Source organism: Nannobrachium achirus (assembly GCF_963921795.1).
Source record: "Nannobrachium achirus genome assembly, chromosome: 16".
Taxonomy (NCBI): Eukaryota; Metazoa; Chordata; class Actinopteri; order Myctophiformes; family Myctophidae; genus Nannobrachium; species Nannobrachium achirus.
The window spans coordinates 27,461,059-27,475,338 of record NC_137823.1 but is presented as its reverse complement, the minus strand read 5'-3'; the positions used below and the strand labels follow the sequence as shown (position 1 = coordinate 27,475,338).

The 14,280-nt window shown below is 42.7% G+C and overlaps 1 protein-coding gene across 2 annotated transcripts; it reads left to right on the top strand.

The window, feature by feature from the left end:
- The first annotated feature begins 4,024 nt into the window (after nucleotides 1-4,024).
- On the top strand, nucleotides 4,025-14,032 carry acbd3 (acyl-Coenzyme A binding domain containing 3). Of its 2 annotated transcripts, none has more exons than XM_080744552.1 (8): nucleotides 4,025-4,353; nucleotides 6,794-6,935; nucleotides 7,348-7,488; nucleotides 7,694-7,852; nucleotides 8,069-8,243; nucleotides 8,560-8,812; nucleotides 10,561-10,845; nucleotides 11,221-14,032. In XM_080744552.1, exons 1-8 carry the CDS (start codon nucleotides 4,056-4,058, stop codon nucleotides 11,433-11,435), a joined length of 1,668 nt encoding a protein of 555 aa, XP_080600678.1. In that variant the 5' UTR covers nucleotides 4,025-4,055; the 3' UTR covers nucleotides 11,436-14,032. The 2 variants fall into 2 exon arrangements, with proteins under 2 accessions (XP_080600678.1, XP_080600677.1); XM_080744551.1 differs by having other exon boundaries at nucleotides 4,049-4,353; nucleotides 10,558-10,845.
- Nucleotides 14,033-14,280: the final 248 nt, after the last annotated feature.

The window sequence follows — 14,280 nt, the reverse complement described above, 5'->3', positions numbered from 1 at the left end:
TTATGTATTGACGGTTCAAGTGGTTAATTATCTGAAAACACAAATTGACATGAATCCAAAATACACTGATGATTGTACTGTCAAACGATGAAACTATATCTATGAGAAGGTTGTGGGGGTCCCTGCTTCATCTCTCTCTCGACTAAGGGGTCCTTGGCCTGAAAACGTTGAAGACCCCTGCACTAGACAGAGACTACACTACACTGTCTGTCTGCATGTTGTGTTACTTTGCTTATTGTCACTCTGGTTAAGAATGTCTGCTATAGTGCTAAATTGTTAATTGGACAATATTGTAATTTATGCCAAATGTTATCTTGCTAACTGCTTTTTGTATGATGGGACATGATAATATAGAAGTTGGCCAGATGTAGTTCACATAAGCATAAGCATGCATGACTGTTTTATTATGCGTGTGGCTTAGAGGAAATGAGGCTTTTTTCGCACCTCTCATTGGCAACAAAGTTAAGCACAATACACAAGTTCAAAAGTAGCTATCCAGGAGTGGGCACTTGTTATTGAATGGGTTGCCTCATTTAAATGAGTGGGGGTCAAGTCAAGAGGTCAGTCACAGCCAGACTAATCTGTTTGTATCCATTACAAAGGTTTAGCAGAGGTGGACCCATTTACCATCAGGACTAGACAACCTCCTAACCAAAAATAACAATACATGTATTTTTATTGACTTAAGTACATGCTGTGTAGCCTACATTAGTCTAGCCATTCTGCTGTTTGAACTGCTCAGTGATATTTACTATTACTTAACTTGTAAGTATTAGGGGAATCTGTTATGTTTTTGGACTGGTGTGTTTGTGTACATATGTCTATAGGTAGGATAAAATACAAATAAGCTTGAGAGCATACTTCCAGGTACTTTATAATTAAATACTTTCTTACAAATTCAACGTAGGCTACTAATAGCAACAACATGCAATTGGACCTGTTATACAACTCAACTGATGGTGAGGTCCAGCTGCTATTTAGCCAGCTCTTTGTGGAGGACTTGAAGTCAGAATAGTGCTAATCAACTTACTTGCAGGTTATCTGCAAGATTTCATATAACTGCTGCAAAATATAAAAACATGCACACTCTCATTTTAATGAGAGTGTGTAAATATTAATATGGGCTATAAGAACAGTCATGTCACATGCAAAGAGACCTTTTACATGCATATTTCAGCATTCTTAAAATATACATGCGTTCTTTGAATGTAACCAAGTTAAACAGTGACATTGTTGAATGTTGTTGAGGCAAGCCATATAAGTGAATTGGATACTTGATAGCTTTTTGCCATGGGTTCTAGATTTGTGAGACAAAATCCTCAGTGTTCATTTATCCAAAATGTACATCTGTGGTATAAAAGTAATCAAATGAACATGTAACATATATGGCTAGTTAAATTAAAAGTGATATTTCTTGGTTGTGGGCTACTGTAAATATTTCTATATTCAGAATCAGATAGAGATTTATAGAAAAGAATATGCATTTTAAGATGGGTTGCCAATTGCATGCAGTCAGTAATAGAGCATACCCATTTATCAGCTTCAAATGTATAGTGTTCGAGTTTAAAATTGTCTGCTCATCTTTTGTGTCACTTCAAATTTCACTTGTTTAGCCTGCATTCTGTATGAGTTCTCTATCCTGATTAGGTGAAATTGGTATCCTGGCCTGAACATAATTTATGTTTTCTAAAGAGCTAGAGAGACCTCTGTTACTGAAAAGTCAATCAATATCACAATTTTACTGTGTAGTGTTTTATTATTTAAAAGTATTTCATTGGCTCAGTTGTAACGTTCGGAGTCAAGTCGATGTTAGCTGTTTAATTAATCAGTGTACATCAACATAGGGGAATCGTATGAATCCTTGCACCCTGATCTAAGTTATGAATTGTTCTCACTGTCATGCTTGCATGGCAGACCTTAATCACAGTCCTGACTCCTGATATAATAATTATTTTAAACTGGACTTTATCAGGACCTTATCCTGAATTAGTTAGTGGAAAGAGTCACTATACACTCACTGTCATGCACAGTACAATCCTACAAATGTTAATGTAACAATGCAGCATTAACTGTGTAGTTAATACTTTGTGAGCTTCACTGTATTTTGACTTGATGCTTGATGTCCTGCTGTGAGTGTCTGTCAAGGTGTTTGTCGTCCGTATCCTTTGCTTTGTCTGTGAGCCCTGACTGAACCTGGTCTTTGACAAGTACTATGCTAACAAGGCTGTCGAAGTTCCTGTCGTTGTATACTAGCCTCTTGGTGATTCCAATAACTGGTCATAAATCTCATAACAGTTGTCATTTATTCATTGACAATCTCATACCACTTAAAGCATCAATTATGCCACCCAAGTATTCTGCATGTGTACAAAATATTTATTACAGTTTTATATTTCTTTCCCTGTCACCTCTGAAATAGGTACAAGGCACAAGGCAATGATCAGAGTAGACAAGACAGACAGGCATCACACCTTTGAAGGTGGCACAGACACTACCCATTTAGCTTACAGACAGACTGGGAAATTGTCCACATAGATTTGCAGGGATTTGTCAACTTTCCAGAGTCTCTATTCTTTGTGTATTTGAAAGATGTTTTAAAGGAACTAAAAGTTGTATCTTATGTGGGTTTGCCATGCAAAGTGCCGAAAAAAAATCTTGTGTTGTGGTTAGTGATGCCGATGGATTACCAAATTGCTATTGAATCTGTCTTGAAAGCTTAGTGATGTAGGATAGTTACTCGTAAAAACACAAAATGTGTAATGTAATATATGGGCGACTGTTATTCCTATTATGTGACCAGCCAGTGACCTGACCTTGCATCAGTGACCATTTTATCTCAGCACTTGTTTATTATTGTTTTACTGGGTCCATCATATATCCTGGAAAATCTCTCATCCCCTCAATGAGCTGGAGAAGATGAGGAAGACATACAGCCTCATACTGCCTCCTCCACACACCACAGCCATCAGGTTCCACGACCAAGCTTGACTTGTACTGTTGACTGATGTTAGTCTAACTGGCACATGTGCACATGGACTGCTGACAGTGCACATCGCATTTTACAACTGCTCGCTTTATGGCACTACTTATTAATGGTATAGCTACTGTACCATTACTGTTCACACTACTATCCACCCATTCATTCCATTCAAGATGCCAGTCATAGAGTTAGAACAGATGCCAGTCTACTACTGCTAGGATTTAGGAGGATGCACTGCTACTAGTCTATAGCATAATACCAGTTTTCATCCTAGTCGTACTAGGATGAACACTGATATTATGCTGCTATTAACTGATTATAACAGTTTATGTGCTACTTTAATTGTTGATGGGCTAATAGTTGATTGTCATTGTTGATTGACAGTACATAGGATGCTATAGCCTATCATACATATCTGAATAGTCATTATTACATTCTCTCATTGGGTAACTTTAACTTGTAGCCAATTTAATAATAATATTAATAACAACATTTTGCTGGGGACCCCTAGAATCCCACCAAAGCCACTGAGAAATTGTGTTATATTTAACCAAACATGTAAAGGCAGTGGCTCCAGGACTTTATTGGATTGAGTAGTCCCTTTCCCTGATTTCTGAATCCAAGAAACCCCTTCAGGCTACATGAATACAACATTTTGAAAAAACATAGATAGGCCTATGAGAATGAAATTCAACCCTGTTTTTTTGAAGAATACAACTAAGAAATGAAGTTATAGTAATTCTATTGATTTGGTGGCACCTGGCACACACACACACACACGCACACGCACACGCGCGCGCACACACACACACACACACACACACACACACACACACACACTCTTTGTTTCCTGTAAATATAAAGTGCTATATTCTGTTGATATTCCATCATATTTATTATCTCTTATTTATTATCTCTTAGTACTTACTTATGTTTGTATTTATACTTATATTGTGTTTTATTTCTTGGTGTTCTACTACGTCATTATTTACATCTGTAGAGAGAAAAAAAATCCCGGAACTTCCGCTGAATGTAAACGGAAGTAGGTACGTGGCCGCTTCAGCTGACATTCTGCATGATGGCGACGGAGGTTCAGAGCGGCGACCTCGACAATGGCACTTCTAGCCGGCTCGAAGTCTCCATCGACGGCCTCACGCTCAGCCCGGACCCGGAGGGCGAGCAGGCAGAGGCCGGGGAGCCGGAGCCCGAGCCCGCGGAGCCGGAGACCGAAGAGCAGCGCTCCGCCGTGGGCGAGGAGGGAGACGGAGAAGGGGACGGTGGGGAGGAAGGCGAGACTGACAAATGTGCCATGGAGAGGAGATGGGGCTTCCCTCTGCAAGAGCTGTACGGAATGGCCCTGAAATTCTTCAAAGGTATTTCTGTCTTTATAATAATGGCGACCTCAAACATGTGAATCGGCTTTACTAGCTGGGACGGTGGATAGTGAGACATAACACACACCACAACAGGCCCTCGCTCGCTCGTTAGCTGACGTTTGCTAACGGCAAGATAGCTGCTGCTGTCACCGCTCCTGTTGTCATGCAAACCCGCAACACTGTCTAGACTCTAGTCTAGTGCACTGGTTCTCAAACTTGATCGCGTCACGGACCCCCCAAATTGACACTTATATGCCAGGGACCCCCATAAGAGAAGATAGCAGTGATTCCCAACCATTTTCATTTCAAGGACCCCCAGTTTGACATGCATTTTAGGCTACGGACCCCCATTTCACGGCATTTCTATCTCTGAATCATCCCCAATCTATTTTTAAATGAATGTTAATTTAAGTCAGAGAGGTCAATTTGGTTCCATTTGTACACTCACTGAGTTACATATCCATAAGGGTCCATTTGGTTCCCCAGCTAAACTATCATTTAGCTGGGGACTCCCTCAAGGACCCCTAGGGGTCCCTGGACTGGACCCCACTTTGAGAACCAGTGGTCTAGTCTAGTAGTCTACCTGCCAGCCAACACTGTCAACTCTACCTGCCAGCCAACGCTGTCAACTAATATACTGTAGCTGGCTAGCTGCAGGTATTGGTTACCAGAAGATCATTCTGATGTTTGCAGCCTCAACACATATAAGAGGGCCATGATGGATGAGCACTATGAACACACTCAGTAAAATCCTCAGTGTTCATTTAAATTGTGTGTATAAAATGGATACATTAACACTTGAGTTTACAAACATGGTGGCATAAGATTAGATAGAGTTGCCCTTCAGAGTAACCAATGTTGACAATGACAGTCCAACACACAGGCCCCGTAGTACACTCACTGATGATATGTCATGAGCCCAGAAGTCACGTAGTAACTAAATAATCTGTCTAGCTCACGAATGAAATGAATGGAGGTTCAGTGATTATTTGCTTGGTGTCCTTGCCTGCAGAAACACACCCTACCCTACACACACTGTCATTCATTGCCCTGTTGGTTTTAGCCTGAAGCAGATTTCATTGTACTAGGCTAACCCTAACCCTTACTACACTGATTTGTCCCCACCTTATTTATTCACACATAATAGGTGGCCCGTGTGACTAGAATAATATGTACTGTACAACAAGTTCTTACCAACAGTTAGCATTAAAGTCACTGGCTGCTAAGTTTTCTGCCTAATTGCGAGCTGTCAGCTTCTAATCTGTTGTAGTATTTCCTCTTGGCTTGAAGTCAAAGATCAAATCAAAGAAAACATTGTAGTGGATGATATCACCTTTTTTTTTGTTTTTATTTAGGCAGGCCTGAGTAGTTCTCGGAAAGTTTGAGCTAACTAGACAATACTGTAATGCCACATTATGCAGTCCATAATTCACTATAGTAGGGATGTTGTCGAAAGACATTCTTAGTCAAATAATATTAATCATAGAAATGTGTTGACTAATCGATTACTGTAGTTAATGTAATCATCAAGTCTGTCAAATTGTGTTTGCAGCATATAATCATGCAGAGACCATCCTTGGGTTGGTGGTGATGTTATCTGAAAGTTATAGGGGCAAAATTAAATCTAGAGTTTATAAGAAATGTGCATGGAAATGCATGCAAATTATTCATCCAACTGGCCGATTAATCAAGTGGTATTTAAGTTCTCTTCCTTCCTTCTCGCATATTTGAAAGCAGTGACTAGTGAAAGTAGTGTAGTCTGACCACAGTGAAGCAACTGCATAGATTATAATCTATGCCATATCTTCATCTATTCTGCCAATTGGCTTAAGAGGAAATGAAATGGATATTCAGTTTTCTTGTCTTGTGTACAAAAAAGAAAAAAAGCAATTGACCTACACAGGGTATATTAATCTGTCACTTGGCAAACATCCTGATTCCTCATTCCTCAACACAAGTCAACCACTTTAAACAGTGCCTATCTTTTATTGTAGGTTTTATTGTTGAGACTGTGCAAACAGGTTCCAAGCCTGCTTTGATATTATAATTTGCTAATGGCTACTGTATGGCTTGTTTATAGGGTTTAAAACAAAAGGCTTGTTCACATTTAATTTGACCTACTTCAAAGGTTCCTTTCTCTGGCAAAGCCATCTAATAGTATGTTAATTATTTGAATTTAAGGAATGTCTGAGGTATGCAGAGTCTAACGGGCACTGCAAGAGTATAATGGTGGTGATGGGCTATAATCCGGAAACAAGTATTACGACTTCTGATGCTGTTTATTTTGCAATAAATGCAAAGGCCCAAAGGTGTAGGTTATGATATGGCTGGATAACTTGCCATTGGCACAACAAAATAGATGTATTTCCTTTGAGCCCAGGAATAAACACAAACTGAAAGGATACAAACCATTTCATTTGTGTGATGTTCTCCCCAGATAAAGATGGCAAGGCCTTCCATCCAACATATGAGGAGAAGCTTCGACTGGTGGCTCTGCACAAACAGGTGTTACTGGGCCCTTATAACCCAGATGCCTCACCAGAGGTGGGCTTCTTTGATGTCCTGGGTAACGACCGCAGGTAACCCCCAGAAATGGCTGCGCATGTGTGTGTGTGTGGACGTGTGCATAACGTGCATGCTCTATCAATTCTGGCAGGCCTTTCTAGCATTGACAGTCTGCTGTGTTCCGGTAAACAGGAAACAGAGTGCAGACAGAATGTCCCTTTCCATCTCTCTCTGCTTCCATATATATATTATGCACACATATCCTCACACATGTACATTCCTGCTCACATGTACACTATTGAGTGAACTGAGGACATAGCAAGTTAACTTGTACTTGCATTTCATTTCAAAGCTAAATTTGTCATTTTTTCCGCAGGGGAATAATGCTTGTCAGTTTATTTTTTCTTTGAGCGCAAAAATAAGTATGTAATATGAGATGGCATCTGAGTCCAGATTTCCCCTCTTAAACAACATCTCTATCCATAGGAAAGAGTGGGCCTCCCTGGGAATCATGGAAAAGGAGGATGCCATGGTGGAGTTTGTCAAGCTCCTGAACAAGTGCTGCAACCTTTTTGCCCCTTACGTCATCTCACACAAGATTGAGAAGGAGGAACAGGAAAGGAAAAGGTAAAGAAATAAAACATATAATGCACAGCCACGTTCTTGACATGCTAATTTTCATTACAGTTCAACACTTATGTACGTTTCGCCCAATCTCTCCTTGTCCATCCTCAAAACTGTTGTCCAGTTTCCCTCATAAGAGTTCTTAATTTTTAATCGGTCATTCATCACCCCATGACCGTTCTTACCTCTCTGTGTGTCCCTGCTCCAGGAAGGAGGAGGAGGAGCGCCAGCGCTTGGAGGAAGAAGAGCGAGAGAGGCAAAGGCAGGAAGAGGAGAGACGAAGGCTTGAGGAGGAGGAGAGGCTGAGGAGGGAGGAAGAGGAAAGGAGGCAAGCCGAGGAGGAGAGGCTACGGATTGAGCAGCAGAAGTATGTTTGTGTGTGTTACTGTGCCTGTATCATTGTGTACGACTTATGCAAGTTTGTGTTTTGACAGAAAGAAGATGCTCTGCACCAGAAGTAACCTTACCCCTCACATTTCTCTTCCTCTATCACCCCACCAATTCCCTCTTTTCCCACAACACCTGAACTCATTTTACTTCCCTTCCACTTTCCATCACCACCACCTGCACCCCTCCTTCCCAGACAACAGATCATGGCAGCATTGAACGCCCAGACAGCAGTGCAGTTCCAGCAGTATGCGGCCCAGCAGTACCCCAACAGTCCTGAGCAGCAACTGGGCCTCATCCGTCAGCTGCAGGAGCAGCACTACCAGCAGTACATGCAACAGCTGTACCAGGTGCAGCTAGCCCAGCAACAGGTAGGGATGGATGGAAGTTAATAGACTAAAGGAAGTTGCATGATACCATCCAGCGTCCAAACTTGTGGGTCTGCTAATTTTTAGAAGCTATAAAAATGCAATCTATTATCATTATAAGATAACTCTCATTATAAGGGAACCCTGTGTTTTTATTGTCTGAATTTCATTTGGATGGTAAATAATTGTTGCATGTTGCCCGTTCACACACCGAAGTGTATTAATTTAATTGCCACCACTAACTGCTTCTTGCTATGACATTTGACAAATACATTTGTATTTGACCGAGTTACCGTACACCCCCTCTCGCCCCCTCCAGGCGGCCTTACAGAAGCAGCAGGAGGACGCGGTGGTGCAGGCCACCCTGGAGGCCAGCAGTTGTAGCAGCTCTGAACCCACCACCTCTACGACAACATCTGCAGCAGCACCGCCGTCGTGTGCGGCATCGCTTCCCGCTGGCGAGGAAGCCCCCACGGTCAACGGAGGCCATTCAGACTCCTACTCCGAGAGCATGGAGCGGGATCCTGAGCCTGAACCGGCAGAGGAGGTCTCGGAAAATGGGCCGCTATTAGGTCGGTAGATTTCAGAGGAGCGATTATTTATTGACTTGAATCCAGAGAAAACCCCACATTATTCCTCTTTACACAGGAAAGATATTAGAAAACGGGTCCCTCTTGTTCAAACAAAGCTTTGTTCTATTGCGGAAACCCTATCCTGATCCACACTGCCCTTGTTGCTGTGACCTGGAGGGCAGAGCGGAGCTGCTGAGCTGGGCAAGAAATACAGGATAGTCTTCCTCAGACCTAAGTGCGGTCATTCCTGTGCAAAACCTCACCCATGTCTTGGTTACAGATGAGTTGGCATTCGTAATAATTGGTGTCCATGGCCAGATTCACAGATGCTTATCTTGCCTCACCTAACCGAAACTTAAGTGCTGCGATTTGTTTGGAATATTTATTATCTTATATGCTCTCACTTAACATTCACACCTAAAGTGTATAAATAGCCAGTAAATCTCTCTAGCATTTATCATGCTGATTTGTTCATTATATTTTATCAATGTGAACCATAGTGACAGGACTAGGCCTGGGGCGGTATGGACATTTTGTTACCGCGATTACCGTCTTCCCATTTACCGCCGGTACTGCGGTAATTACCGCACCCCCATATCTATTAATTAAGCTTTGGCGATAAGCCAAAATATTGCAATCATCTTCCCAAAAGTCGCCTCTCCACAGTGGAGAGGAGACACAGCCTGACTGCCCGAGTTATACTTCTCCGTACAGCACAGCGGGTCTGGCTTTCAAAGGAGCAGATCTACAAGCTCACAACACATCGCATCCGCGACGCGTTCTGAGCTTTTAGTTCTGCACTGTCGGGTTACCATAGTAACGTAGGCTAGCTACTTGGGCTTTTCAGACACAAACAGCTGTGTGAACAAACCAGAAGAGGAAGGGTAGTCAGATCGTGTACAGTGATTCTGTAAACTCACGTCACGTCTCAACTCTCATATCGCAGTGATTGAGTGCTGCTATATACAGGTTTTAGTTACAAGACTTGACAGAAAAGGTTATAAAATCGCCGACGCGCCGTACGGGGCACAACGTGCGAAGCGGTGGAGAAAGTAAAATAGTTTCATTTTCGGTTTTACTCCACGCGGCCCGCGCTCCGCCAGTAATCCGTATGAATAAAAAAAGATATGCCACAACACAAGGTATGTATTAACATCCTTGTGTCGAGTGGATTACAGAGAAAGTGTATGCTATGCTGCTCCGTCATAGAGTTGTGCTCCGTACCCTGCTCTGTGCACTGTGTGCAGGGCGTGATTCCTAAACCCACCAGGATTGAGTTAAGACCCGCCTCACTCCTGGAAGTCCTCGCGTTTCCACGAGGCGGGTCTTAACTCAAGCCTGGTGGGTTTAGGAATCACGCGTGTGCAGGTCTGTGTCTGAGTGACGTATGTGGCTTCCAACGTGTGGTACACGGCCCAGAGCAGAGCGGCATGGAGCGCATGCGGTCCTCGCTTCTCCCCCGTTTTAAAACTCGCTTGTTTTCCAATAAAAAATAGACCTTTTTTTTTGTCTTTTTACCGCGGTAAGCACAATGACACCGCGGTAGACCTCGGTATACCGCGGTACGGCGGTACGGCGGTTACCGCCTCCAACCCTAGACAGGACTAGATAGATAGATAGATAGATAGATAGATACCTTTATTATCCCAAGGGGGAAATTCAGTAACTGTGGGATCTGTCAATGTAGGTTTAGTGTCTGTCATGTTAGCTTTACACTCTCCTTTCCTCTATATCTCCTTCAACAGCAGATTCTCCACCAGTTATTGCGGCTCCCTCCATGTGGACGCGGCCACAGATCAAGGATTTCAAGGAGAAGATAAGGCAGGACGCGGACAGTGTGATCACGGTGGGCCGCGGCGAGGTTGTGACGGTGCGCGTGCCCACGCACGAGGAGGGCTCCTACTTGTTCTGGGAGTTCGCCACTGACCACTACGACGTCGGATTCGGTGTCTTCTTTGAGTGGACGGACGCAGCCTCCGCTTCAGTCAGCGTGCACGTGTCTGAGTCTAGCGATGAAGACGAGGACGATGAAGGTGAGATTGGAGGAGGGGGGATTCAGATGGGGATTTGTAAATCAGTTTGGATAAGAGTGTCTGCTAAATGCCTAAATTATCAGAGGGTGCATGTGGTTTTAATGATGCATGGGGTGTGTTTCTTTGCGGTGAGAGCACGAAACGCCAGCACATCGCCAACTATTACACAATCACTGAAAAGGCATTACTGAAATTCAACCTAAATCACTTGAAATTGCCCCCTGCTTTGTTTTAACAAGTTTCTCCTTATCCACAAAATGTTAAATCTTCTTTAGCTCGCCTAGCATGCATGCCAAATAAAGACTATTTAGGTGCTGCACTGCTATTGTAGTTCTCTTTTCAAACATCGTTTTCCCTTCCTCACCTCACCTCCAGGTGACCCTCCCAACGAGGAAGAGAAGGCCAAGAAGGAGGCGGGCAAGCCTCAGGTGGATGAAATCGTGCCGGTGTACCGGCGAGACTGTCACGAGGAGGTATACGCCGGTAGCCACCAGTACCCCGGCCGCGGTGTCTACCTGCTCAAGTTCGATAACTCCTACTCTCTTTGGCGCTCCAAGAGCGTCTACTACAGAGTCTACTACACCAGATAAAGCCTGGGCACAGACTGGCGAAAATGAAGGGGAGAGCCAAGGCGTGCACGTGTTCATGCGTGCATGTATGTAGTATGTGGGGAGGTATGCTGAGTTAAAGGAGCAGGGGGAGCCTATACCGGAACTGTTCCTGATCTAACCACCGGAGGGTGACACAGAGACACGTCTGGAGCCCTCATATGTTTGAAGATGGGACTGCGGTCTAATGTATGTTTGTATGTATGTGTGTGTGTGTGTGTGTGTGTGTGTGTGGTGTACATTATGTCCAAGGATACACCCATACCAAGAACATCCTGTCGAGTCTGAGGAAGGAGAAAGCGTTTTCCTGTAGTGTATTCGTCACCACCTGTCCTCACTGCATTCAGTTCACCCAGGAGACCAAACTCCAGGACTTTGGGCTCACATCTGAATTTTACTACTTTTCCACCCAGCCCCCCTGTGTTGTCACCATGTAACCCCAGTCACCCAAGTCCCTACGTGGCCTTATGAGGCTGCCTTTGCCCCAAGTGACCAACACTTAATAACCTTGAGCTGAAATCCCCAGGCGCGAATGGCGTGCTCCGTGAGCTAAGGGTTTCTTACCGGGGGTGACGGTAGAGGTTGTTTTCTTTTTTCCAGAGAAGAGGAGAGGTACTACTTTTAATGTTGGGGAAATGGGATTATAGTATAGATGCACTACATAACAACTATGCCTTTGTTCCACAGAGGGACAACCCCTCTTTGGCCATTGTACACACACACACACTCACACACAAATGAGAATTGCACCAATTCTGCCACTTTTCTAGCCCACAAAATATGAGTCCTGCCTTCATGCCCTACCTTGTGTGCACTTGTGTCAATCAGAGAGTTCAACATTAATCTCAGATATACATAAATGCATTTAGTTGTAGTGATGATTGAACTGGGGAAGGGAAGGCAAGAAGGCATTTGGGAGTTTTGGGTGGGTTCTGAAATCAGTGAGGGCTGCAAGGTAAAGCAGTGAACACATGAACATGTACATTACAAAGTAAGGTTGCAGGCCTTGCAGCCTTATATAGTTAAGCATCTCAAAATGGGATACAGAATGAGAATTGAGATTTGTCTAAAGAAAAAGAAAGCATTTAATATCTATTTATTAATCTCCCTTTCTCTTAGAATATATACAATTTTTTTGTTTTGTTTGTGAGTGTACAACAATTTGTTTATTTAATCTCCAAGCAATTCGTCTGATCCTGGCCGGCGACAGTAGATGTGTCTGAACACTAAGCAATGCTTATTTTCCGCACCCCTTCTGCCTCATGTTGACTGATTTGTCTTGGAAGATGGAAAGCTGTCTGAAGCGCCTGCTTATCGGGTTTTATGAAGAGAAAGGTTTCAAGGAGGGGAGCTTGCTGAAAGTGTTGGCACAGATCCAAAGTCGCTATTACCGGGGGGGGGGGTTTGCTTGGCCATTTGTTGATTTATGTCATCTTAGATACTTCTGACACACAATTGACAGTTAACATGCTCAAAAATGTTTTTTGCCTTGCATTTGTCAGCGTTGTGGGCTCATCCACACCAAACTCTATGACTAAATATATTGTTTTAAAAATTGTTCTAACTTAAGTGCATGGCAGAGTCCACACCACAACTATTAACGATGGCCAGTGGTGAGTGATATAGTTATATTGCTTGGCGTGGATGGCCCTTTACATCTCTACAGCATTCAGAAATGTCCATCCCCAAATTATAATCCACTGTACCGTTCTCTCTTTACACTGACACAGTTTGTCATCTCAAATATGGTATTCCTAATAAACTGAGATGATGTAGTCTTATTCTTGTGTCTTGAGTGAAGTGGTTACTAACTCAGTTATAACATTTAAGTGAATATAAAAGCTGGATTTTTAACTCTTTGCCATAATTTAGTATTTTTCAATATTTCAACTCACTGCGTTTGCATGCTTTGGGTATCACTTGTCCAAAACCCCACTGCCTGGGTGGATGCATTAGTGGGAGCCAAAATAGTATGACATTTAGTCTTATCTGCTTCAGAAATGTTGAATTTGGAATAATTGACATGGCATTGGGCCCTGTTTAGTGGATGTCAGTGGTCTGGTTTTACTTTTGTGTGAGTATTTTCGTTAGGATATGCTGGCATCTAATTACACAAACCAAATCATTTACTCTTAAATGTGTCCTTCCCAAGATGATCCAAGCATAATATGCTTGAAGGTATGTCTGGCTTATCCTGTGATTTTGTAACAAGAAGTCACTGCATATGATGAAGCAAAGCCGTCAAGTTCAAGAAATACTTCTCTTCTGATTGTGTAATGTTCATTTGTCTGAAGTACGTACTTAATTCACCAAAATGGTGTTGAGGCAAAGCGTTTGAACTTGAAGCCTTTTATGTAAATAATGCTCTAAATGGGTTTATGTATGGGTTTTTAGATGTAAAAGAAGGCCATGGGTTTGAGAATCAATGCACTGTAAAGTATGGTGAATGAGATATATGTACATTTTACCCCAAATGAAAGTCCATCTCTCAAGTGTAAAAGTGAAAGACTATTGACATGACAAAAAAGCTCATCTTTTTTGTATTGCTTCAACTTGTTTTCGTTCTCTTATGAGTTGATCTTTTTGGGCATATATTTAATCTTGATTAAACGTATGTTCATCTCTACCACCTGTAGTTTGTGTCTTTGCGTTCATCTGCTGCACTTGATGTTGAGTTTTTTAGGTTTATGCTGAAGTAGCCCACATAGTTTTTGAACTTTGAGCTATCAAACCTTCCCACAAAACCTTCTCCCTTGACCTCTTGGCTTGAGCATTCTCCTCCATTGATGGGGAGGTCAAATACCCCGGGGTGTGCTTTGTTGAGAAG

Excerpts from the sequence above, each read along its gene's own strand:
- acbd3 (XM_080744551.1), top strand. The coding sequence starts at position 4,056 with ATGATGGCGACGGAGGTTCAGAGCGGCGACCTCGACAATGGCACTTCT. Across the intron at positions 4,354-6,793 it reads GGCCCTGAAATTCTTCAAAG|ATAAAGATGGCAAGGCCTTC; the intron begins GTATTTCTGTCT and ends TGTTCTCCCCAG. Across the intron at positions 10,846-11,220 it reads TGAAGACGAGGACGATGAAG|GTGACCCTCCCAACGAGGAA; the intron begins GTGAGATTGGAG and ends CCTCACCTCCAG.